At 44.5% G+C, this 26,995-nt stretch overlaps 1 protein-coding gene across 7 annotated transcripts in view; it reads right to left on the reverse strand.

Annotated features, from left to right (window-relative positions):
• Positions 1–26,995, reverse strand: part of Pde7b (phosphodiesterase 7B) — a 318,757-nt gene that overhangs the window by 83,138 nt on the left and 208,624 nt on the right. For 5 of the 7 annotated variants that reach the window (XR_005488707.2, XM_039082826.2, XM_039082864.2 and 2 more), the window contains 1 exon segment: positions 5,035–5,118. Coding sequence is in view for 4 of the 7 variants with exons in the window: in XM_039082826.2 (XP_038938754.1) it covers positions 5,035–5,118 (84 nt within the window). In the remaining 3 variants the exon portion in view is untranslated. 7 annotated transcript variants of the gene reach the window in all.

Raw genomic sequence — 26,995 nt, forward strand, 5'->3', positions numbered from 1 at the left:
TTTGCTGTAGCCACCTACCCATGTAGTACCACAGCAGCCTGAGGTGGTCTGTCAGAAAACGGCCATGGCAGTGTTCCAGCAAGAGTGTATTTACCAAAACAGGCATGGGGAAGGGGGCCGATGCGGTACATGGGCTCTGATTTATGATCTCTCTCCTGGTGATCTGTCATAACAGCCACAATTACCATTCTGACAGAAGGCAAGTTGCTGTAGGTATCAATTCTGATGTCTCCTGTCTACTGTGGCAGGTTGGACTTATGACTGAGGAACAATGTGGACATGCAGTAGGTATTCAATACACTTTTTTTTTTTGCTTATGCATATGCTAGAAGTTTAAGGCCAGTGTTGAAGGAGGTGGTAAAACAGAAACAGCCAAGAGCATTGTGGGTAGGGAATAGCAGTCAAGTGAGATCCATTGAGTGTTTTAGTAAATTAACCAAGCAAGTGAAAGATCTGTACAATAAGAACTTCAAGCCTCTGCAGAAAGAAATTGAAGAAGATCTCATGGAAAGATCTCCCATGCTCATGGATTGGCAGGATTAATATAGTAAAAATGGCCATTTTACCAAAAGCGATCTACAGATTCAATGCAATCTCCGTCAAAATTCCAATCCAATTCTTCAGAGAGTTAGAACAATTTGCAAATTCGTCTGGAATAATAAAAAACCCTGGAGAGCTAAAACTATCCTCAACAATAAAAGGACTTCCAGGGGAATCACTATCCCTGAAGTCAAGCAGTGTTACAGAGCAATAGTGATAAAAACTGTATGGTACTGGTACAGAGACAGACAGATAGACCAGTGGAATATAATTGAAGACCCAGAGATGAACCCACGCACCTATGGTCACTTGATCTTTGACAAAGGAGCCAAAATCATCCAATGGAAAAAGGATAGCATTTTCAGCAAATGGTCCTGATTCAACTGGAGGTCTGTATGTAGAAGAATGCAGATCGATCCATTCTTATCACCCTGTATAAAACTTAAGTCCAAGTGGATCAAGGACCTCCACATCAAACCAGATATACTCAAACTAATAGAAGAAAAAGTGAGGAAGAAAATAGAAGGAAAGTGGGCACTAGAGAAAATTTCCTGAACAAAACACCAATGGCTTATGTTTCTAAGATCAAGAATCAACAAATGGGATCTCATAAAACTACAAAACTTCTGTAAGACAAAGGACACTGTTGTTAGGACAAAATGGCAACCAACAGATTGGGAAAAGATCTTTACCAATCCTACAACTGATAGAGGACTTATACCCAAAATATACAAAGAACTCATGTAGTTAGACTGCAGGGAAACAAATAACCTTATTAAAAATGGGGTTCAGAGTTAAACAAAGAACTCACAGCTGAGGAATGTCGAATGGCTGAGAAACACCTAAAGAAATATTCAACATCTTTAGTCATAAGGGAAATGCAAATCAAAACAACCCTGAGATTCCACCTCTCACCAGTCAGAATGGCTAAGATCAAAAATTGCGGTGACAGCAGATTCTGGTGAGGATGTGGAGAAAGAGGAACACTCCTCCATTGTTGGTAGGATTGCAGACTGGTACAACCATTCTGGAAATCAGTCTTGAGGTTCCTCAGAAAATTGGACATTGAAGTACCTGAGGACCCAGCTATACCTCTCTTGGGCATATACCCAAAAGATGCCCCAACATAAAACAAAGACACATGCTCCACTATGTTCATAGCAGCCTTATTTATAATAGCCAGAAGCTGGAAAGAACCCAGATGCCCTTCAACAGAGGAATGGATACAGAAAATGTGGTACATCTACACAATGAAATACTACTCAGCTATCAAAAACAATGAAATTCATAGGCAAATGGATGGAACTGGAAAATATCATCCTGAGTGAGGTAACCCAATCACAGAAAAACACACATGGTATTTACTCATTGATAAGTGGCTATTAGCCCAAATGCTCGAATTACCCTAGATGCACAGAACACATGAAACCCAAGAAGGATGACCAAAATGTGAATGCTTCACTCCTTCTTTAAAAGGGGAACAAGAATTCCCTTGGGAGGGAATAGGGAGGCAAAGTTTAGAACAGAGACAGAAGGAACACCCATTCAGAGCCTGCCCCACATGTGGCCCATACATATACAGCCACTAAACTAGATAAGATGGATGAAGTAAAGAAGTGCAGGCTGACAGGAACCAGATGTAGATCTCTCCTGAGAGACACAGCCAGAATACAGCAAATACATAGGCGAATGCCAGCAGCAAACCACTACTGAGAACGGGACCCCCGTTGAAGGAATCAGAGAAAGGACTGGAAGAGCTTGAAGGGGCTCGAGACCCCATATGAACAACAATGCCAACAACCAGAGCTTCCAGGGACTAAGCCACTACCTAAAGACTATACATGGACTGACCCTGGACTCCAACTGCATAGGTAGCAATGAATATCCTAGTAAGAAGCCCTTGGTCTTGCCAAGGCTAGACCCCCAGTAAATGGGATTCTTGGGGGGAGGGTGGTAATGGGGGAAGGATGGGGAGGGGAACACCCATATAGAAGGGGAGGTGGAGGGGTTAAGGGGATGTTGGCTTGGAAACCTGGAAAGGGAATAACAATTGAAATGTAAATAAGAAATACCAAATTTAATAAAGATGGAGAAAAAAAGTGGTTTAGTAGGAAGGCTGCAGAAATGCAGAACCAGGAATGGGGGGGGGGGTTATCAATTTGTTTGTTTTTCCTAGATTGAATTACTTTTTGAGTTTAAATTTATAAATGATTTACTCTTTAAGGCTTATATCAGATTCTGTCTGGGGAGAGAAATCAAATATTCAATAATGGGAGTAAAATGGCTGTGGGTCTCTGTCATCTTTGAACCAGATGGACACAGAATAGGGGGATGAGGAGATGGTAAGTTAACTAGTAGTTACTGGTAACTAGTAACTAGTTATCAAGAGTTATTGAGTTTAGGACTTTCGTAGTTAACTTAGGGACATTCCTTATGCATCTAAGCAGGCTGAGCCCATTTACAAAACCAAATACAGTGAAGGGATCATGGAGTTATCTCAGTATGCTACTTCAAAAGAAAAGGGTGGAAGGGTTACCCAGAAGAGTCCTGCGGAGAATGAAAAGGGAAATTCAGGCCACTATTTTTACTGTCTGGGTGGATAGCTCTGAGTAACAGATAGAAAATGGAGGTGGAGATCGGACAGAGACTGAAGAGACCTGAGGAGACCAGGCAGGGCCCAGGCACCAGGAGGTTCCTCAAGGGGCCGCCTGCAGAGGGTGGGAGGGTGGCAGTCACTTGCAGGTGGGTTTTTGAGGAAATATCACCAGTGTGTATAAATGACAGCTACATGCAATCTATCTACCTACTCATGGGTCTTTTCAGATTAAAAAGAAAAGCAAATGATTTCTTTTAAAAAATCCAGCTGTTACCCATATGCAGGTACCTATGGCAGAGACAATTAACTGGTCCACATTCCATTCCAAAGACCATCACAGCTAGCAGAGGTGCTTATGAGCATGGGGTTGAATTAAGAATCACTTAGAACCTTGGTCATATAAAGACCTACCTCCTAGTTTCCCCATTCGTTCATGGATTATATTAGAAATCATGAAATAACATCTTATCTGTTGTCGAGCAAAGGCTTTGGGGTAATTTTCTCCCTGGGACTCTGTCGGAGAGCTCTGGTGTAGACTAATAATGTCCTGCTTTGTGGAACCTTGTGCTAGTGACCCAGTCAGTTACACAGTCAGGGGACTGCCAGTGGTGTAGCCTCCATGGGGACCTAGAACAGCATGCATGGCGTCGTAAGGAGAGGCCAGAGGTACCACTGGAACCCCCACAGGCTGCTCTCAGGGTTACATTGGTCCACAGGTGGCACAGCACCGAGTTTTAAAAAGTATTTGTTTCTGGTATTTAAACGTTATCCTGAGTCTGCATCCTTGGAAGAGCTGAAAGGGAGACACAGAACAACAGTAGGAGAAACACAGACATGTCCGTATTTCTACTGGACTTTCAAGGATCTAAGGCTCAAGAAAGCAAAGTGTAAATTTCCTAGTCATTTCCAGGGGTCGAGGCAAATCAAATTACCTCCCACGTGGCGCTCGATGATGTCAAAGGAAAGTAATACTCTGTGGATACCATCCAGCGCTTTGAAATTTATAGACCAGAAGCGATATGAAAGCCAGACAGCAGAAACCTTGGGACGAAGTGTGAAATTTATTATTATCAGCATCTCCTTCTATCCATAAGTCCAAGGTGAAGAAGGGTCACCATGATAGAAGATAGGAAGTCTGGAGAAACCACTGGTCCCTGGATTGGACTTCCTCAGGAATGTAAGATCAAGTAGCAGCAGAGGGAGAAATGGGAGGAGTGCTACCAGCTTCAACACAGAGAAGGAAGTAGCAGGTGGACCGGAGGATTCCCCTTTAACAAGGGTCACGGGGAATGTAAGGATAGACCCAGGGCTTGCAGGAGACTGAGAAGAGAGTTAGTTATGGGGCGGTCTGAGGTTAGCTGTCCGTGCATTTACCTGTTAAGTTTTAAATATTTTATAGTACTTCTAGCTCAGCCTTGGCTGCAGCTGGAGAGATTGTGCTAGAAGACAAAGAAGTACCTTGTTTAAAGGTCTCGGTTGTGAAAGGTTGTGTTTTCTTCTCCTTTCCCTTCCTTCCTTTTGTCCTTTTTTTTTTTTTTTTTTTTTTTGAGGTCTCTCCACCTAGCTCTTGCTATCCTAGAACGTGTTATATAAATCAGGCTGGCCTCTGATTAGAATTAACAGATCCTCCTGCCTCCAGCTGGCTACCTAGTCCTGGATTAAAGGCCTCCTCCCCATACCCACCAGGTTTAGAACTTGTTTGCAGAGTTGCCATGAGAGAAGATAGTTACTTCCTGCAGGAGGCGCTTGAGAGACCACACTTTTAAGTTCCAGTTGTGGGGACAGAGGTAGAGGAAGGAAGACCGCCCTTGCAAGGTTTTGAAGTTCCTAGGGAAATGAGTCCCCCCCACCCCCCAAGGAAAACATTTGTTCCTTTCCAGGTACTCATGGCTACTCACTGTTAAGTAGACGGAAGTCAATGAACGGGTAGGAGCCGCGGCGTTCGGCAGGAACCCCCGTCTGACCCCTTAGTCGTACATCTCCTGGAAGACAGAAAATACAAACAAATGTTTGAAGACAGTGCCAAGTAGATACACTTTTTTTTTTTTCCCTCTCGGCAAATCCTCTTAGCCAGTCATGTCTGTGGAACCAACACAGGATGTTAGGAGAAAACCCGAAGAGAGTGCTTAGAAGGGGAAACAAAATAGTCATGGGAGGTAGAGGGAAGGAGGGAACTGGGTGGGAGAGGGGAGGGAAATGGGGAGGCAGGATCAGGTGTGGGCAGAGACAGGAGAGAGGCCCAGAGGGCCGGGAGAAGGAATAAAAATCTGTAGCTGCTGAGGGTGAGGGGATAGTGGGTGGGGGGATTCTCTAGGAAGTCCCAGAGACCTGGGATGGGATGGGCTCCCAGGAGTCAATGTGGAGGACCTTAACGGTGACTCACAACGTTGGGGACACGAGACCTGAAGAGGCTACCTCCTGTAGCCAATCAGGACTCCCAGTGGAGGGCTAAGGACGCCCATCCACCCACAAAACATTCAACCCAAAATTTGTCCTGTCTAAAAGAAATGTAGGGACAAAGACAGAGCAGAGACTGAAGGAGTGACCATCCGATAACTAGCCCAACTTGAAATCCATCCCACGGGCAGGCACCAAACCCTAACACTTTATGACACTCTTTATGCTTGCAAACAGGAGCCTAGCATAAATGTCCTCCGAGAGGCTCTCCACCCAGCAGCTGACCGAAGCAGATGCAGATACCCACAGCCAAACATTGGACGGAAGCTGTGGGTTCTTACGGGAGAGTGGGTGGGGAGGACTGAAGACCCGGAAGTAGATGAAAACCCCAGAGGAAGACGGACAGAGTCAACTAACCTGGACCGCTGCGAGCTCAGAGACTGAGCCACCAATCAAAGAGCATGCATGGGCTGGAAAGAGGTCCCCAGCACATATGTAGCCGACTTGCAGCTCAGTCTCTACGGCTGCCTTGTCTGGCCTCGGTGAGAGAGGATGTATCTAGTATGGCAGTGACTTGATGTGCCAGGATAGGGGGGGATACCCAGGGGTCTCACCTTCTCACAGGAGAAGGGGGAGGGGAAGGAGGGACTCTGTGAGGGGCGCGAGGGGGGAGCAGAGTTTGGAATGCAACTAACTAACTAACTAACTAACTAATAATAAATAAAAATTTCAACAGACTATGATGTTTCCACCCTTGTTTTACACTCCCTGGGGCTGTGGAGATGGGGTTGCTGACCCTGGGAGGATGGATGGTGTTCTGAGGGCTGAAGTTCCTCCTAGAGTGTTGTTTTCTGATGGCATCCACTCTCTCCGCCCCTAGGTTGTGCTCTTGGTGAACATTAAACCCTGTCAGCCAAGTCCCATGCATTTCAGGCTCCCAGCTACTCTTGTTCTCGTGATAGTCTGTCCTGCTTCCCATACTTAATTCTTCGTGGCTTCTTCCAGGGGCTGCTCCATTCCTTCGTGCCCCTCTTTGGTGTGTATGTCTTGCCTTTCCAACCCAGGGAGGACAGCAAGTGGAGGGACACATCGGACCTGAGAGTAGAGCAGACCTTGGGGAGACCTAGTTTGAACACTTGCTCCCTGTGTTCTCTTGGGAAGCATTATCTCTCTCTACTTCAGGCGTCTCATCAAACAAAAAGGACTTACTTCAAATGCCTGGGTCCGGATATCAAAAGTAACACTGGCCACTTGGCAGTGGCTGTTGGCCTGCCTTCTAGATTCTCACAAAGCAGGGGCATGCACTTTATGTGGTCTGCATTTCTCCATTGCACTTGGTGTACCCTCTGGTACTTGGTAGACACTAAACGATTGATCCACCAATTGTTACATATCATGTTGACTCCAAGAAGCCTCTTGTAAGCCATATCCCCCCATACATACTAGCAAGGGGCCTCAGCCTGGAAGCAGAGAGGAGAGGCAGTCCTCTTTACTCTCTAATCTTTGGGGTTAGCCAGACTCGAGGGAGGGTTCCACCCACTGCCAGCCCTGCCACTGACAAAGTGAAGGTTCTCTTACGGCCAGGCTTGGGCTTGCAAGCGTAAGCAGAAGCACTTAGAACAGTCTTGGTATTTTACCTTAGTGCCCTAGATGTAACCTGGTATTCATTGTGTTTCTGCAGTGGACGATGTTTGCAACTTAGGGACTGAAGACTAAAAGAGAGATAAGTTAATTTTTAAACCAGGAAAAGGAAAGTCAGAGGACAAAGGAGGAGATGAAAAGTTAACTTAAAAAATGCGAGTGTTATCTGCCCAGGGCAGTGGTTCACGCTGTGCCGTCCAGGTATGCAGGAGGCTGAAGGAAGGAAGTTCATGACTTACAAACTAGCCTGGGCTATGTAGCAATGTCCCTGTGATGAAACACACAAATGCACGCACACACACACACACACACACACAAACACACACACACACAAACACACACACACAAACACAGAGAGAGAGAGAGAGAGAGAGAGTGAGCGAGAGAGAGAGGAAGAGGCAGAGAGAGAGAGAGAGAGAGAGAGAGAGAGAGAGAGAGAGAGAGAGAACAGCTGACCAAAAGCCACTTAGCCACTCAGAAGTAAAGGGTTTCTTGAACACCTACATATATAATACTTCTGGTTTCACCAAGCATTTTCAAATACCAAATGTAGTGGATTCATTGTGACTTTCATTGGATGTTTGCCGTAGCCTGGTGAGGAGAAATACTATCATACTTTTTATTTTCTAACTGAAAATACAGTGTCTCTGGGAAGACAGGCTGAGGGACCACTACTTTTTACACTGGCTCCTCAGCAGAGAGCTCAGGCCCCTGACAGGCTCCCGGGAAGAATACATTGGCTCTCCTCAAGTTCATGGTGCTTTCCTCTTGCAATCGGCAGAACTAGTGTCAGGCCTAGGTTCTTAGATTTCACATGTATGGCTTTCTTCTCAGTGTCACATCTAATGGTTTATAGACTTGGTTTTCAAAGTGAAACAAAACGGAACTCTCAGACCCCCACACTGTGGAACTTGGACTTGTAGTAGTCACTGGGGAAAATGTAGCACACGTGTCACAAACTCACTCAGTGCTAATGTAATTACATTTATCATAGCTTATAATTCTGCATGACTGACATGCGCTTTAAAAATCTAAATCACAACCAATCAAAATGCAGAGAACAAATGACCAACCCAACTGATGTAACAACACAATTCCTGCACCTAGCTTAGGGATCATAGGCAGGGCTTAGGGATCATGGCAGAGGAACCGGAGAAAGATTACAAAAGCCAGAGGAACATGAGCTTGCCATGAGATTCCATCTCTAAGAAGACAGAGAAGTCACACCCAGGAAGTCTCACCAACATGGCTGTCTAAACGAGATCTGAACAAGGGTGAAATCAATAGACATGCCAATATGGAAGGAAGAAATCTTACCAGGTCTCAACACTAGACACAGAATACATGCATCTAAGGAATGCCGAGAGCAGAAGAAATAATGTTCCCCAGGGAGGAAAACCCTGGGATGGTTTTCCAATACCAAGAAATAAGCCCTAAGATTATACGTACAAGGAACATTATGTGCACCAAGCAGGTTGCATTTCTATATTTAGGAAAGTGTGTGAGTGTGTATGTGTGTGTGTGTGTGTTTATGCGTATATGCGTGCATATGCATGTGTATGTGTGTGTTTATGCATATATGTGTGTATATGCATGTGTATGTGTGTATGTGTGTATGTGTGTATATGCATGTGTGTATGTGTGTGTGCATGTGTGTATGTGTGTGTTTTTATGCATATATGTGTGAATATGCATGTGTATGTGTGTTTTATGCGCATATGTGTGTATATGCATGTGTGTATGTGTGTGTGCATGTGTGTATGTGTGTGTTTTTATGCATATATGTGTGAATATGCATGTGTATGTGTGTTTTATGCGCATATGTGTGTATATGCATGTGTGTATGTGTGTGTTTTTATGCATATATGTGTATATGCATGTGTGTATATGTGTGTATGTGTGTGTTTTATGTGTATATATGTGTATATGCATGTGTATGTGTGTGTATGTGTGTGTTCATGCGTATGTGTGTGTATATGCATGTGTGTGTGTGTGTGTGTGTATAAAATAATACTTAACCATGAACCAAGGCCATGAATGTGAGATAGAGCAAGGCAAGATTACATGGAAAGAGTTTGGCGGGAGGAAATGATATAATTATGCTTTAATATAAAAAATATTTTAAATATTTATGCATGGGTGTGCTGGCTAGTCTTACGTCACTTGACACACAAACTATTGTTTCCTCTGAAAGGAGGGAGCCTCAGTTGAGAAAATGCTTCCGTGAGATCCAGCTGTCAGTTACTTTCTTAGGTGGTGATTGATGGGGAAGGGCCCAGCCCACAGTGGGTGGGGCCACACCTGGGCTGGAGGTCTTGGGTTCTATAAGGAAGCGGGCTGAGCAAACCCTGTGGAGCAAGCCAGTAAGCAGCATCCCTCCATGGCCTCCTCCTCAGCTCCTGCCTCCAGGTCCCAACCCTGTTTGAGCTTCTGTCCTGACTTTCTTCAGTGATGAACAGTGATGCATAAGTCAAATTAACTCTTTACTCCCCAACTTGCTTTTTGGTCATGGTGTTTTATCACAGCAGAAGTAACCCTAACTAAGACAAGTAGGTGAGACTGTAGGCAGTCTTATGAAGCTGTCTGGTCTGTGGCTTTGCTGACCTGCTGTCCTGACTTGGACTTTTCTCAGAGGCTTCTTATTTGAATTGCATTCTCTCTTAGTATTTTCTTTCAGTAGTCAAGGAACTTGCTTTTGTAGGGATGAGGGTATCTACCGTAACTGTGTGAGATTGACGTTGGTTTTCAAACCGTGCACCGGGTTCATTTCTCTTGCCCATCTGAGAACGAGAAGCACAGGGGTAGCTAGCATGGAAGACCTTAGACTTACGGAAACCGGAGAAAGCACAGCACAGCAGAGCAGGCAGAGAGCGACAGTACACCAGTCAGGCTTCCCTGACAGACAGCACCAGTGTTTTGTCATAACGAAAACCATTAGATAGTCTATGATGGTTTTGAAGTCCATAGTTGTAACATTTAAGTTACACAATTGCAGGGACTTTGCCCCTTTACAATTGTGAGGGCGTTGTGATATGCAAAAATAATATTTTCACTAACTATTTAATTTACCATTATGTCTATTCACTAACTCTATTATTAATAATTTATTATTATTCACTAACATTTATTGGCTACTTAGGCTGTATCAAGAATTTATATGCATTTGCCATCAGTTTAACAACTTGAAGTAGGCATTATTTATTAGAATTATTATTGTCAAGTAGGTGTTTATTATTATTACTATTATTGTTGTCAATGGAACATTTTGTGGCAGAGGAAATAAAAGCCAATGGAAACCTGATGTGTCCAAACTTACACAGGTTATGAAGAACCTGTGTTTGAACTCAGAGCTGCTCCAGGGTCGTTGATCCCTTTCTCGTATTGTCTGCATTGAGAACTGTGCAGTTGAAGACTAGCTTTTCCTTGCCTGAGGTATGTTCTGATTCCTACATGACGAAAAATCGAACACACGGCTATCATAATTCCTGCAGTCTGGGCACTGGCGAACCTATCACCCTGACCAATCCAGGACTCAGTCAAATGGATGTTTATTGAAAGAACATTTCAGTAAGAATGGCTATAGGAACAAGATACCGACTCCTGTTCTGTAGCAACGGGGTATCCGTTCCCTTCAAGTCTAGAACGGGAAACTATTACTAGAAATACTATTCGCCAGAATCGATGGGGTTTGTAACTAACTTGAGTTCTTAGTTAAGGAGAATTTTCATGACAACCCCCCTCCCCCACACCTTAGGGGAAAAGGGTCAACAGCAAACAAGTTGCTAGAGAGGAAACCTAAATAAAAATACTGTAGACTCCAAATAATGGATGTGGGGCCTGAACAGGCCATCGTCTGTGATCAGACAAGGCCTTGAGTGGAGGAGCAGGGACACCAAGCCAGCCTCAAAACCTTCCACCTACAATTTGTCCTGCCTTCAAGATGGGCTAGGGTAAAGGTGGCACAGAACTTGTGGGAGTGGCCAATCAATGACTGGTCCAACTTGAGACCCATGCCAGGAGAGGGAGCCCATTCCTGACGCTGCCTGGAGGGCCAGGAACCAGAGGCTGGGTAGTCCAGAGGCTAGGATAGAACCAAACACGACAGGGGTCAAAGGCAATGAAATGGATGATTTCTAATGATGTTCTGCTCACACTTGTAGATGGGAGCCTAGATAGCCATCACTAGAGGTTCCACCCAGCAACTGAGAGGAGCAGAGGCAGGGACAGCCAAACATTAGTCAGGGAATCCTGGGGAAGTGGGGCAGGAAGGATTGTAGGTACTGTAAGAACACAGCCCACACTGGAAAAAATTTCCTGAACAAAACACCAATGGCTTACGCTCTAAGATCAAGAATCGACAAATGGGATCTCATAAAACTGCAAAGCTTCTGTAAGGCAAAGGACACTGTGGTTAGGACAAAACGGCAACCAACAGATTGGGAAAAGATCTTTACCAATCCTACAACAGATAGAGGCCTTATATCCAAAATATACAAAGAACTCAAGAAGTTAGACCGCAGGGAAACAAATAACCCTATTAAAAAATGGGGCTCAGAGCTAAACAAAGAATTCACAGCTGAGGAATGCCGAATGGCAGAGAAACACCTAAAGAAATGTTCAACATCTTTAGTCATAAGGGAAATGCAAATGAAAACAACCCTGAGATTTCACCTCACACCAGTGAGAATGGCTAAGATCAAAAACTCAGGGGACAACAGATGCTGGCGAGGATGTGGAGAAAGAGGAACACTCCTCCATTGTTGGTGGGATTGCAAACTGGTACAACCATTCTGGAAATCAGTCTGGAGGTTCCTCAGAAAATTGGACATTGAACTGCCTGAGGATCCAGCTATACCTCTCTTGGGCATATACCCAAAAGATGCCCCAACATATAAAAGAGACACGTGCTGCACTATGTTCATCGCAGCCTTATTTATAATAGCCAGAAAATGGAAAGAACCCAGATGCCCTTCAACAGAGGAATGGATACAGAAAATGTGGTACATCTACACAATGGAATATTACTCAGCTATCAAAAACAACGAGTTTATGAAATTCGTAGGCAAATGGTTGGAACTGGAAAATATCATCCTGAGTGAGCTAACCCAAACACAGAGAGACATACATGGTATGCACTCACTGATAAGTGGCTATTAGCCCAAACGCTTGAATTACCCTAGATGCCTAGAACAAATGAAACTCAAGACAGATGATCAAAATGTGAATGCTTCACTCCTTCTTTAAAAGGGGAACAAGAATACCCTTGGCAGGGAATAGAGAGGCAAAGATTAAAACAGACACAGAAGGAACACCATTCAGAGCCTGCCCCACATGTGGCCCATACATATACAGCCATCCAATTAGACAAGATGAATGCAGCAAAGAAGTGCAGGCCGACAGGAGCCGGATGTAGATCTCTCCTGAGAGACACAGCCAGAATACAGCAAATACAGGGGCGAATGCCAGCAGCAAACCACTGAACTGAGAACGGGACCCCTGTTGAAGGAATCAGAGAAAGAACTCGAAGAGCTTGAAGGAGCTCGATACCCCTTATGAACAACAATGCCAAGCAACCAGAGCTTCCAGGGACTAAGCCACTACCTAAAGACTATACATGGACTGACCCTGGACTCTGACCCCATAGGTAGCAATGAATAGCCTAGTAAGATCACCAGTGGAAGGGGAAGCCCTTGGTCCTGCTAAGACTGAACCCCCAGTGAACGTGATTGTTGGGGGGAGGGCAGTAATGGGGGGAGGGTGGGGAGGGGAACACCCATAAAGAAGGGGAGGGGGAGGGATTAGGGGGATGTTTGCCTGGAAACCGGGAAAGGGAATAACACTTGAAATGTAAATAAGAAACACTCAAGTTAATAATAAAAAAAAAAAAAAAAAAAAAAAAGAACACAGCCCACAGAGTCAACTAAGCAGGGCTCATAGGGGCTCACAGAGGCTGATCCGACAATCAGGGAGCCTGTATGGGTCTGACCTAAGTCCTCTGCATTTGTGCTTTGGTTGTGTAGCTTTGTGTTCTTGTGGGACCCCTAAAAAACCATGTAAGCAGGGCCTCTGACTCTTGCTACTTTTGGGACCCTTTTCATGTTACTGGGCCGTCCTACCAGCCTCCGTCTGAGGGTCTGTGCCTAGTCTTACGGTAACTTCCTCTGCTATGTTTGTGGATATCCCTGGGAGGCCTATTTTCTTCTGAAGGGGAAAAAAAGTGGAGGCGGAATGATCTGGGGGAGAGGGGAAGTCAGGAGGGAAGAAGGGCTGTGAGAAGAGGAGGGAGAGGGAACTGCAGTCGGGAGGTAATTTACGAGAGAGAAAAACAAGACAGAATAGACAACACCAACTCAAGCGTGGCCCGGGCTGACTGCATGCCCAGCGGACTCAGCTTCAGGGCTTACGTTGGTGAAGGGATAGCTACAGTCTGAGCAGCCGGTGGGTCTTAAACCTCTGGAGAGCCCTCAGTGGTAGTAAATGTTTTTTAAAAATCATTTTAAACATTTTTTTTCTAAATAGTTTTTAGAGAGGATAAAGCCATGTTAGAAGCGCTAATGTGGCAAGAGGAAGCCTGCACCTTACAAAGTTTTCAACGTGAGTCCGAATGGAAGCGAATTGGCCATGCCCTATCAAGGGCATGCTTTCTGTTGGAGAAAGATGGACATTTTATATATCTATATATAGAGAGAGTCATCTTTCACCACTCCTGCTTCCATGAGCCCCTCTCATGACTGATACGCTGGTGAGAAGAGAAACAACTGCGTAAGGCTGTCCTCAGGAGAGCCAAGGCCACAGGGCTTCTGCCCTTAGGACAGAACAAGTGATGCTCTTGTAGAGCTGCTCCTCTCACTGGCCCCTGGTCTGGGCAACCATCTGCTTACCTAGGGCTTTATGTCCAAGCTAAACAATTATTTTGACTATTCGTTAAACCCTTGTTCAACATCAGCAGCTTTTTTTTTTCCTTTAATTTTTTTTTTTTTCCTGGCAAAGGAAAGGTGCGGTGGAAGCGGGGAGGGAAGAAGCGTTGACAGCCGGGCCATGTCCTCGTTCTATTCTTATTGTGTTCCAAAAGGAAGCAAGCAGCAAGGGAATTCTTATTTTGAAAGGACTGCTGCTCTTTTGCACCTTCGGAGCCGAAAGCATAACATGTCGTCCTTGGTCCTGAAGGCTACAGACAGACGCAGGCCGAGGCTGAGCTGAGTCATTCATTCCGGGAGCCAAGACCCAGAGACGGTCCCCGGTCCCCCCAGGGGACATAGCTCCGATGGACCTCTTGCCCACTTGGCCTCTTGCGTGATGTCTGTTTAATAAAAGCCTGTGCTGGGGAGGCAGACGTTGATGTGGCCTCTTATGTAACTGGCAGAGAGGGTGGAGGTTCTGACAGTGGTGACAGCTTACAGTGGCTGAAACACGGGCCATATGACAAGACCCAGACTCCTACCCTGCCTCAAGCCCTTCCAAGGTCGTTTTGGGGTGAGCAGAGGGCCCGAAAAAGGGAGCAGGCAATAGCTGCTGTGCTCTTGTTGCATCTGAGGAGAAGGAAAATGGTGACAGTGATCTTGCTATATCCAGATTTCAGGGGCCATGGGATGGGAGCTCATGGCAGGAGTGTCGGTCATAATCTGAAGAAGATAGCGATGGTATCAAAAAATGAGACCCTGGAGCAACCAAAACATGGCGGAGAAATGATACTCTGGAAGAAAGTCATTCCCTCGAGCTCCCTGTGCATGCTACCAAGTCACGTCACTGCTAGTTTGTGTAAGAGGAAGACAGAGAGAACCAGGTCCCCACACCTCGGACGTGAGCTCTCATCATGATACACTGGGCTCCAGTGGAGGGGTTGTTTACTAAAGGTCTTGGCTAACGGGGGTTTGACCATGCTCCAATGAATATATGTGTAACGCAAATTACACCTGGTATACTTTAAAAAATATTGTTGCAGGAGGAGGAGGGCACAAGAGAGGGAGCGTGGTCCTTGGAGTAATGGGGACTGGGAATGATTGGGGGTGCATTGTATGAAACTCCCAACAATCAATAAAATATATTATGGTGGGGGGAAAAGAATGAGTTCTCCCTGGATACTTAACTGGCTTACCAGTTGTACAGTTCAGTCATCTGTGGACGTACGGGATAGTACAAACATCCTATAAACTTAACTCAGTCAGAGTCATTGTCTGAGCAGTGTTGTCTTACGTGAGAGAAGCAGTGCAGCTTTTCCTCAGAGAATTTCAGTTTCCACTCTCCTCTGGGACAGGGTCTGGCTATGTAGCTCAGGTTGGCCTAGAACTCACTATGTCATGTACGAGGGCCTCACACTCGGGATGTTTCTGCCTTATCCTTCCAACTCCCAGGGTCATGGGCATGAACCATTGTACTCGGCTTCCAGTTTCTTGACTAAGGCAGGCTCTGTCTGACCACAGAGGACTGTCTATCCGATCAGCTAAGTAGAACGATCCAGTTTTCTGGTTGGTTTGTCTCAGTAGCTATGCATTTCTGGGTCATTGTTGAGAAATCATTTATGTAGCAAAGAGAAAACTGACAGCTGTCCAGAAAGCAGGCTTTTGACGGAAGTGAAAATAATTTCCTTGCATGCATAAAAGAAGGAACAATATTACCAAACAACACACACTGCAACCTTAGCTTAGGGTTGTGAAATGCCTGCTGACGAGTGTGCGTGTGTTTTGGGACTTGAATGCTAGTCTCCAGAGCAGGTAAGGCAGTTTCTCACCCAGACTAGCAGCAACAGGAGCGGTCCTCATTTTCTGACTTGATAGTGTTTCGGAGGAAAATATGAGGGTTCAGTCCCTGAGAATACAGGAGCCTAATTTAAAAAAGAAATCTATTGGAAAGGGAGTAGCAGGATTGCCTTAGGAGGATTCCAAGTTGCTGGTCAGGAGCTCAAAACACACAGAGAACAGGTCTGTGTCCAAGGGCTGAGAATAGCCTAGGTAGTGTCTCGGGGACCAGGCACCTGGATCTGCAGTAAGAAAGCTCACTTGGCAGTGTTGTAAGCGGTGTGCTATTTCCAGCACAATGCCTTAACCTCCAGCATCTTCCCAAAGCCAAGCCTACTGCGTTATGTAGACATCTATATACAAAGTGCTCAGCACAATGCCTCATATGTAATAAGCGCCCAAAAAGTTAGTTTTTGGGGAGAGGGATTACTATTCTGATATTCTGAGGTTCCCTCCTCCTGCCACCCTGTGACTTTGGATTCCCTAAGCATCAAAAGCTGTCTGGACAACTTGACACATCTGAGGTTCCCATAACAACCCCTCCAGGAACTATTAAGTGACCGAGTCATGTTACACCAGGCAGCCCTAAGAGCTACTCTCAAAGAGGTTTACTCAGAATGCTATGCAGAGTAACAATCTGGGCTTGATCTGTCTGGCCTGTATTGCTTCCCTCTCTGCTAGACATACCTGGTTAGGAGAAGTGAACGTAAAAACCGTCCGGAGGAAAGCAGAATGTGGGCCCTCGAGCTTTTTTCGCAGGCAGTGGCAGAAGTCCACAGCATGTGTGGCGTGGCCCTTGGCCCAGAGCTCCAACTAGCGTGAGTTGCATTAGCTTGGAATCTTCAGCTAAGTAGTGCTTTTAAGGTTTTGAGCCTCAGACAGCCAGCTCTGAACCAGACTTGGAGGGGATGCTAATCTAATTTGATTCATTTCAACAAATGATCATTAAATATTAAACATGAAACTGAACGTTAGAAAGTAGGAGGGAAAGTGGAAACACAGCTATGTTAGTTAGCTTCTTGGCTCTCAGGTTATCAATAGTCCAGAAGAGAATCAGGCCAAGGAGAAGATATAGCATCAATCAGAGACAGTCTCACAATTTTCCCATACTATTTGGGCTCAGAGTTCTCTCTCAGTGGCATTGTGAAACTTTATGAAATTATGTAGAAATTTATCTCACACATACTCCAGTTTAAAACAGTTCCCCACCATTCTCCATCCCAACTAAAAGAGAAAAGTCTCACGACATTGTTGATACTTAATGTTAAGTTAAACGGAAATTTTGTATTTAAAAGGGAAGCAATGGTTGGAAGTATAATTTGAATCTTATACCAGGTTTCCAGAAAGCAAGATTTCTGTGGATACAGATAAACAATTTAAATCAGAAATGTCACTTTCAGAAATCACTAGAAAGATTCCTTTATATCTGATGATCATGGTAGCTTTCTGGGGGGGAAAAAGTATTATTGGAGAAGACATAGGGAAGGAGAGAGACGAAAGAGACCAAGTCAGTGTGTGAATTAGGAAGAACGGGCTCTAGGGTAATGCCCCCCCACCCCCTCTCTCTCTCTCATTCATTCATATGTGTGTGCGTGCGTGTGTGTGTGTGTGTGTGTGTGTGTGTGTGTGTCTGTAGTGCATAATTAAATGGTTATGTCAATCACAGAAAAAGAATTCTTAAAAAGCAGTTAGTTCTTGCCCTTTACTTTGTAACTCTCATTTGATATAAGTAATGTTGATGCTAGCTAAGTGTGCTAAATGCTACAGCAAGGAGTCTTAGGCTACAGAGCTACGGCACTTAGCCTCCTTAGGAGGACAGTGTGAGGTAGTTTTATTCAGAAGCCCAGAGCTGCAGCCTTGGCTAGTGGGACAAAAGCAATTAATATTAGGTTACGACATATATAAGGACTTCCCCTTGCTGGAGGAGATGCCTCTCTAGGGGATTGCTGCAGTAGGCCAATGAGAGAGAAGATGGTAGTGGAGAAGGGTTAAAGTGTTGTCAGACAGCCGCAGGCCAGTTAGGGATGTCAGTGGATAAACAGACACCATGCCCCGAGGAACTGTATGGGAGGTCGAAGGAGAGGAAAATATTGAAGATGATTCTTAAGTTTTGGCTTGCACAGTAGGTGACTGCCTTAGCACAGAAACAGACAATTCTAGAGGGACCTAGTCTCACTCACTTGACTTTAGCTGCTCCACACACACACTTCTGCCATTTCAAAGGAAAATGCGTGTGGGTTTCAGTAGCATGGGTTCAGAGAGAATGTTTCAGATGGAGATAGAAGTTTATAAATCAAAGAGAGAGCTATGGAATAATTAAAGCAAGATATTTGGGGGAAAACCCATAGAGTCAACAGCATAATTAAAAAAATCACAAAATAATTTTAAGTAAATGCAAAGAGAAAAATTACAGGCCTACATGAAGTTGCTCACAAAGGGAATGAAGATGGGGAAGAGGCTCGGAGGAGGAGGAGGAGGAGGAGGAGGAGGAGGAGGAGGAGGAGGAGGAGGAGGAGGAGGAGGAAGGGAGGGCCAAGTACTCAGCTTTAGGTAACTCAGTAGCAATTACTGTCTTATATAGCACAAGGGGCGAGGAGGAGGGGGCGGAGAACAGACTTCAATCATAGGAAGTGGGGGAGAATAGATTCCCATCGCACGAGACAATGTAGCAAGACAATGTAACAAGATGAAAGGTGTCAGACTGGGAATGGCTTAGTGGCAGGTAAGGGAGGATCTGGGTTCTGATAATGGGAACCTATGCAGAGCTGGACTAGGCCATATGCCTAGTCCCAATGTGTTTACTGTGGGAAGACAGGCATTGACAGAATTCCCAGGAGCTCCTAGGCTAGCCAGCCTGGTATACGGAGAGGAGAACAAGAGACTCTCAGAAAAGGTCTGCAAGGGCTGACAGCTAAGGCTATCTATCCTCTGAGTGTGTGCAGACACACACGCGCACACACACACACACACACACACACACACACACACACTATTTTAAAATAGGTAGACATTATGAGAATGTGATAATGAAACATGTTACTTAGTTTGCTATTTTAAAAATACAGACATTTAAACTAAAAGAGCAGGTAGGATAATGTTTGGACGGAGTTCATTTGCTTCTGTGGCCAACATGTCAAACTGGAGACCTGGGGGCCTACACTCAGGTAATATGTAGATCTCCAGTGATAAGTGGGTTACTATTTAAACTTTTAAAACTTAAAATCTAATGAAATAATTGCCCTCTTCTCTACCCTTCCCCTCACTCCTCTCATGTAACCCTTCTTCACTCCTTTTCATTCCCTCTTCTTTTGGATTTTTATTGTTTGCTTTTTACATTAAGAATTTTTATTTCTATGTTTATGTCTGTGTATCTGTGTAACGTGTGTGTGTGTGTGTGTGTGTGTGTGTGTGCATGTCTGGGGAGGTCAGACAACAACTTTGGGGCTTTGTTTTTCTCCTACTGTGTGTGTCTGAGGGACCAAGTACAGATTGTCAGTGCTTTGATCTGATGGACCATCTCACTGGTCCTGAGAGGCAATGACATAATTTTCAATGAGCCATGTTTCATCTCGATATAGCATTTGCTTGTAGTCTTTCCAGTTGTAACAACTGAAATGAAGAGTTTATATATGTGTGTGTGCGTGTGTGTGTGTGTGTGTGTGTGTGTGTGTGTATAATCATACTGACCTTAAGAACAATGGTAATGTTCTACGAATAATAAAATATAATTTGAAAATTGCTCTGAGACAGAAAAGCCCAGGTCATAATTATGTCTGTGAAATTTTGCAAACTATAGCAACAACCTGTCTAATCTCTCCCAAAACATAGAAATAAAATTCTAAAACATCGAGAAAAAGAAAAAAAGGAAATGTCTGCCAAGGAAAGTGTTTGCTGGGCGGTAAGGATTAGTATCGTTTGGTAAAATACAACCCAAACCAGTATCATGAACTGGATGTATAAAAGAAAATCATTTCATGCATTGTTTGTTTTCATGTGCTTCAGGGCTTCCTGATGCTGGCCGGGAACAAGGTCAAACTTGCCAAAATACTACAAGAAAAGATGTTGATGTCCACGGATAGGAAATACTCTCGGTCCCATGAGATGGCCCCTTCTTAGACTGCCACTCCGAGTGTACCACCACGAGAAGGAACATTGGGCCACCACATTCATGCTTGGCGCCCACTCAGCACCAAGGAGCATCTGAGGCTCGGCGTTCCAGGCCTCTGTGGCACTGGGTTCTTTGAAGCTCCAAGTGTTGTTCATTTGTTCTGTTTGTTTTTCAGAAAGGAAACAGATGGGGAAAGCGGGACTTGGTGGGGGAAGTGGTGGAGTCCATCCTATTATATCCACGTTATAGAACATCATGTTGTTATTAAACACAGTAACTGACATTTCCATAGCAACGGCTATCTTTTGGGGAGCCTTCCGTTGCGCGCTGGGTCATGTTTGAAGTGTTTTCCATGAGTGAGCTCATTTAATTCCGTAATGACTCCCGTAGATAAATACTAATATCAGGGCCATGCCGTGAGAGACCGGGATGGGAAATGTCTTCATGGGTTGGAAGCATAAAGCCAGATGTGAAACCGTAGGGACTGGCCTTGCTGTTGGTGACTTTAGCTAACGGGACACTCCCTGTTCAGAGATACCTTGACCTGAGGTGGGAGCTGAGAGTCACTGTTACAGAAGGCTGAGATGATAGAGTTTGTACAACTTCATCCCAAAAGAAATAGCGTAGCCAGCCTGAGAAGCTGGAAAGAACCCAGGTGCCCTTCAACAGAGGAATGGATGCAGAAAATGTGGTACATCTACACAATGGAATATTACTCAGCTATCAAAAACAACGAGTTTATGAAATTCGTAGGCAAATGGTTGGAACTGGAAAATATCATCCTGAGTGAGCTAACCCAATCACAAAAAAACACACATGGTATGCACTCATTGATAAGTGACTATTAGCCCAAATGCTTGAATTACCCTAGATGCCTAGAACAAATGAAACTCAAGACGGATGATCAAAATGTGAATGCTTCACTCCTTCTTTAAAAGGGGAACAAGAATACCCTTGGCAGGGAATAGAGAGGCAAAGATTAAAACAGACACAGAAGGAACACCCATTCAGAGCCTGCCCCACATGTGGCCCATACATATACAGCCACCCAATTAGACAAGATGGATGAAGCAAAGAAGTGCAGGCTGACAGGAACCGTATGTAGATCTCTCCTGAGAGACACAGCCAGAATACAGCAAATACAGAGGCGAATGCCAGCAACAAACCACTGAACTGAGAACGGGACCCCTGTTGAAGGAATCAGAGAAAGGACTGGAAGAGCTTGAAGGGGCTCAAGACCCCATATGTACAACAATGCCAAGCAACCAGAGCTTCCAAGGACTAAGCCAGTACCCAAAGACTATACATGGACTGACCCTGGACTCTGACCTCATAGGTAGCAATGAATAGCCTAGTAAGAGCACCAGTGGAAGGGGAAGCCCTAGGTCCTGCTAAGACTGAACCCCCAGTGAACGGGATTGTTGGGGGGAGGGCAGTAATGGGGGGAGGATGGGGAGGGGAACACCCATAGAGAAGGGGAGGGGGAGGTGTTAGGGGGATGTTTGCCTGGAAACCGGGAAAGGGAATAACAATTGAAATGTAAATAAGAATACTCAAGTTAATAAAAAAAAAAAAAGGTTGCTCATTAGCTGTGACCTTATGCATTCTGGGCGTCATTAAATCTCATGTTCTGTTCAGCAGGAACAGTAAGACTTGATTTCTGCTTCATAGGAGGTAGAAATCAAACGAACTCACATGGATTAAGTGCTTTTCCATGGATTTTGCAATGAAGCTTTATTATTAAGAACATTCTTATTAATATTGCCATGTAAACGTCAAATATACAACATATAAATTCCACTGAATCTTGCACTTCCTATAGGAAGTAAATAATATCACTGATATTATCAGAAAAGCCTAGGACAGTGCTCTAAAGTCAAGAACATTATTCTTGATATACAATTGAACATTATATGAATTAGAAGTTCTTATAATCAAATGCGTTGGAGAAACATGGAGGCTTAGCAGACGTCTTTTCCGTTGTAGCATTTCTTAGGCTTTTAGTATGTTAATGTACAGTACATATTCAGCAGTGTGAGATAAAACAGCATTTCCAAAACATGTTTTTCTTCATGAAACATATTTTCTAAGTATATTTTGAGATGACTGTTTAGGGGGAAGGTAATTAGGTATGCAGTGTTCTCTGTGGAGTGTGTGTGTGTGTGTGTGTGTGTGTGTGTGTATGTGCATGTGTGTGTGTATATGTGTGTGTATGTGTATGTGCATGTGTGTGTGTATGTGTGTGTGTATGTGTGTGAGTATGTGCATGTGTATGTGCGTGTGTATGTGTGTGTATGTGTGTGTGTGCATGTGTGTGTGTATGTGTGTGTATATGTGTGTGTGTATATGTGTTTGTGCATGTGTGTGTATGTGTGTGTATATGTGTGTGTGTGTGTGTGTATGTGTGTGTGTGTGTGTGTGTGTGTGATGTTTAAATCAAAATCTTAGTACAAGAAGGAGCTTAGCAAGCTCTGGTTTAATTTCACTGGTACCTGCACCCATGGTATATCTTATCCTGTATGATTAAGTTATGTATCTTGTTTTGCCTGTGGAGTGCTGCACACCAATTGGATGTGTGTATATTTATTCCTCAAACATGTTTCCCGTTTATTATTATTATTATTATTATTATTATTATTATTATTATTATTATTATTTTCTAGGTCTGTTGTGTTATGGAGTGTGAGAATATGGCAGCTAATGAAATAGAGAAACATGCCTGCCCTTAAGGAGCTGAGACTGGGGGTTGGGGATTTGGCTCAGTGGTAGAGCACTTGCCTAGCAAGCTCAAGGCCCTGGGTTCGGTCCCCAGCTCCAAAAAAAAAAAAAAAAGAAGGAAAAAAAAGAAGGAGCTGAGGCTGCAGGAGAGTAGAGGGAAGAGTGATAGGAAACAAAACTCAGCAAGTAAAAGGCCTCCTACAGGGAAGTCACGCAATGCAAGAGAAAGAGTGGGGGAGGGGCGAACCCCGGCATGGTGGACTCCAAGGTGCCTGTGAGGTGTCCAGCAACAGTGCGAATCGGGTGGGGTCTAAGAAGATCAACCCGAGACTCAGGGGAAGCCTGTGAGAGTCACTAACACTCTCTGGGATGAGCATACTGCCTTCAAGGAATGGCTACAAGACTACAGGGAACACGCCTAGCGTGCTCTCAAAATAGCAATCTGGTCAGCATGTTAGAGCAGAGTGTTGAGGGAGATAAACAGGAGGGCATAGAGCAGAGGAAAGTGAGGAATAAGAAGGTACTAACAGATATTCATTCATTCATTCATTCATTCATTCATTCATCCACTCATTCATTCATTCACTCATGACCTAGTTTGCTTCTCAGTTGCTGTGATAAAACACTGACCAAAAATGACTTGAGAGAGGAAAGGGTTTGTTTGGCCCACAGGTTCCAGTCCATCAGAGGGAGAAGCTAAGGCAGGAAATTCAAGATAGAAATCCGAGAAGCCGAGATCACTAAGGCACACCGTGTGCTGGCTCCCTTCTAGGCTCACACTCAGTTCCCTTGCTTATATCGTGCAGGCCCAACCCTCCAGGCAGGGTACCGCTCCCAGGGGGCTGGGTCCTCCTTAACCATTTAGAAGAAAATGACCACAGACGTGTCCACAGGACAACCCGAGCCACATATTCTTTTTTTGACATTTCCTTTTCCCAGGTGTATCGAGCTGACCCCAAAACTAACTAGGGCACCTTCAAAACCTCCTGCTGAAGCCTAACGTGCATTGTGGCGGCATCGCGGGGTGGAGCCTTTGAGGGGGATTAGTCACTGAAGGCGGTGCTCTAGTGACCTTGGAAAAGAGGTGGACAGCAGCTACCTGGCCCCTATTATATACCGGAGACTAGTGCAGAAGGCGCCGTCTGAGGAGACAGAGTGTGACGGTGCCTTGATTGTGGACCTTCGGCCTCTAGAACTTTGGGTAATCCATTTCCAGTGTTTCCACTGCTGCTCAATATAATGGTTTGAAGATGAGAATGTCCCCCTGAGGTCATGTGTTTGAACATTTGGTCACCAACTCTTGGGTACGATTTAGGAAGGTTGTAGAACCTTTAAGAGGCGGAGCCTCGCTAGAGGAAGTAGATTACCGAGAGTTTGTAGCACCTCCCCCTTCCTTTCCGGACCACGGCCAGCCTACTGCTCCTCTGGCTGTGCCTTCCCTTCTAAGACAGAATGTTTCCCCTGGGACCGTAAGCCAGAATAAACCTTTTCTTCATTCAGTTGCTTCTCGTTAGGTACTTTGTCACATGATCGGAAAGTGATTAAGAGGCGCAATCACAGTCTGAATGGACAAAACCTGATGGATGAAGAGAGACTAGGAGTAGCAGATAGTTGGGAGATTCACAGTGGTGAGGGAGGAAGGTATACAAAAGGGGACCCCAGTGGAGGAGTTAGAGAAAGGACTGAAGGAGCTGAAGGGGTTTGCAACCCCATAGGAAGAGCAACATATCAACCAACCAGACCTCAGAAGAGCTCCCAGGGACTAAACCACCAATCAATGAGTACGCATGGAAGGACCCATGACTCCAGCCACATATGTAGCAGAGGACGGCATTGTCCAGCATCAATAGGAGGAAAACCCTTGGTCCTGTGAAGGCTCCTTTCCCCAATGTAGAGGAATGCCAGGGTGTTGCGGTGGGAGTGGGTTGGTAGAAGTGGGAGCGTCCTTATAGAAGCAGGGGGAGGGGGAAGGGAGTATGAGAGAGGGGAGAAAGAGGATAACATGTGAAGTGTAAATACATAAAATATCCAAGAAAAATAAAATTAAAAAAAAGAAAATCTTTGAGAAAGCGTGACATGAACTGACTAAAGCTTTTAGAGAATCCGGTTGTAGGGAAAGGTAATCAGGGAGCTCTTTACAACTCAGAGATCTCCATAATCAGGGAGCTCTTTACAACTCAGAGATCTCCAGAGGAGCACGTTACTTTTCCTCTTATTCAGACATCATCTGAATTTCTAATGCCACTGATGACAGGTTCAGAGAGTTAGCATGGCTGGACACCGTGCCCTTTCTCTGCCTCCTCGCTACATATGTGTTTTCCTCAATAAATAGTTACACACACTGTCCTGAGAACTGTGCGGATGCAGAGACCCCTGCGGAAGGGTCACTTTCCTGGCTGCAAAGAGACAGCAGAAGGCAGATCATAGCCCATGGATCATGGGATTACTTCATTCATCTGTGCTGTTTGTCACTGTCTTAGGTAGGCCAAAGACACATGCAAACTGTCTGAACAGTTCTTGAATGAACGGAATGGCTACCCGTCATAATAAATTTGTCTTTTAGAGTTTTATATCCTTACTAAGCAAGTTGTATATCCCCTCAGAATCTGTTTAGGTGAATCCATACACACATTATCTTGCTTTTGAAATTAAACCCAACAAACTTGAACATTTCTTTTGGGGTGAACCACCCCACACCTTTCCGCCCTGTGTGATGGACAAACTCAGAAATTCTTCAAGTTTAAATCCGATTATGTCATGGTTTTAAGCCGATTGAATTTGAGAGCTGAACCTGTCTGAATTTGAGAAGAGAGATTCCAAGTGTATTAGTTTATTTTCAAATGAGAAACCAACATTATTGTTTGTTCTCTGTTAATGTTATTGACTGGTATTATGAATCTATTATACTCATATACTTTTTACTAGATATTAATAGCAATATAAGCAATATAATATGAGTTTATGCTACCAGAGGATATCCTGGAGAAAATTGTCTAACAGTGTTAATTGTTTTCAGGTCTGATACTACAGTGTTACTGCTGTATACATCTTTGTAACTTTATGCTGGGTTTATAACCTTTATAATATTTGGTGTGTACAATCAATTTTTGAACTCAAATACACTGATTTAGTTGGTTGGGAGTGAGTTTCTGTAGTTTTTCCAGCGGCTTCAACCAGGAGATGTTGCTGAGAACTACTGAGTATAACCCACTTTGCCACTGAACCCATGTTTTAAAGGACACACCCCAAAGCACAACCATTTCACCCAATAGAAGGGATCCCAGGGGGCAAAGGCAGATGTGTGTGTGTGTGTGTGATATGTGGTATGAATTCTGTCTTGGAATCCGGGCACTTTGGGGGAATTAATTCTAAGTGCTCTAGTGAGTTAAGAGAAGTTTGATAGAACAAATTGGGTTGCAGAGTATTTTTTAAAAGGAGGAGGTGATGAAAATGTTAAGTACTGACTTCTTATGGACATGCAAAAAGAAGGGCCAGAGGGACAGAGACATGGTGGCAAAGTAGTTTGTTTGGTGAGTGGAACGTTGGGAGCAAAGGAGTGGGAGACAGAGGCAAGAGGGGTAAGCCATTTGCGGTAAAAGGCAAATCTTCCAAGGAGAACCCAAGCTGTGCTGTGAAACTCAAGGCCCTCCACATGTGGCCTGTTTGGATGGATGGTGGCTGGCACAGGTTTTTCTCAAATTGGCCTAAACAGAGCTGAGGGAGGACCTTAGCAACAACGATCCATCCTCACTCGCAAAGTAAAGCTGTAACAATAAAAAGATGCACGACTGCTGAGAAATACTTATGGACAGGATTAAAAGCACAGTAAAGTTCAGGTATGCTTCCTGTTGTTTACTGCAAAGAAGTCACGACTCAAATTCCAAGGGAAATCGGGTACTGTCAGAAGGCCCATGCTAGCATGGGGTCTGTGAAACCATTTCAGAAGGGTGCAAGCAAGAGTACGAATTCTCCAAATTCAGGAGCCGAACTTGGCTCGTAGCACACCTTTACCATGGATTCCTGACTTAATTGGATTCTTTCTGGCTGTTTTCCGGTGCTCTTAGCATAGTTTTCCTCCCTAAACTCTGAAATTCTACACAAGTTCACCTTTACTCAGGGCCCTGCAGAAGCAGCTCTGCTTTTCTACCTAATAGAGGACACACAGCTTCTCTGATGGTAACTGATAATACCAATCAAACTTCACTCTGGATCATTGAAGGCTAATGCTAATATAGGGTTTATTTTTAATTAAAAATTAAA

Source organism: Rattus norvegicus, chromosome 1 (genome assembly GCF_036323735.1).
Source record: "Rattus norvegicus strain BN/NHsdMcwi chromosome 1, GRCr8, whole genome shotgun sequence".
Classification (NCBI taxonomy): Eukaryota; Metazoa; Chordata; class Mammalia; order Rodentia; family Muridae; genus Rattus; species Rattus norvegicus.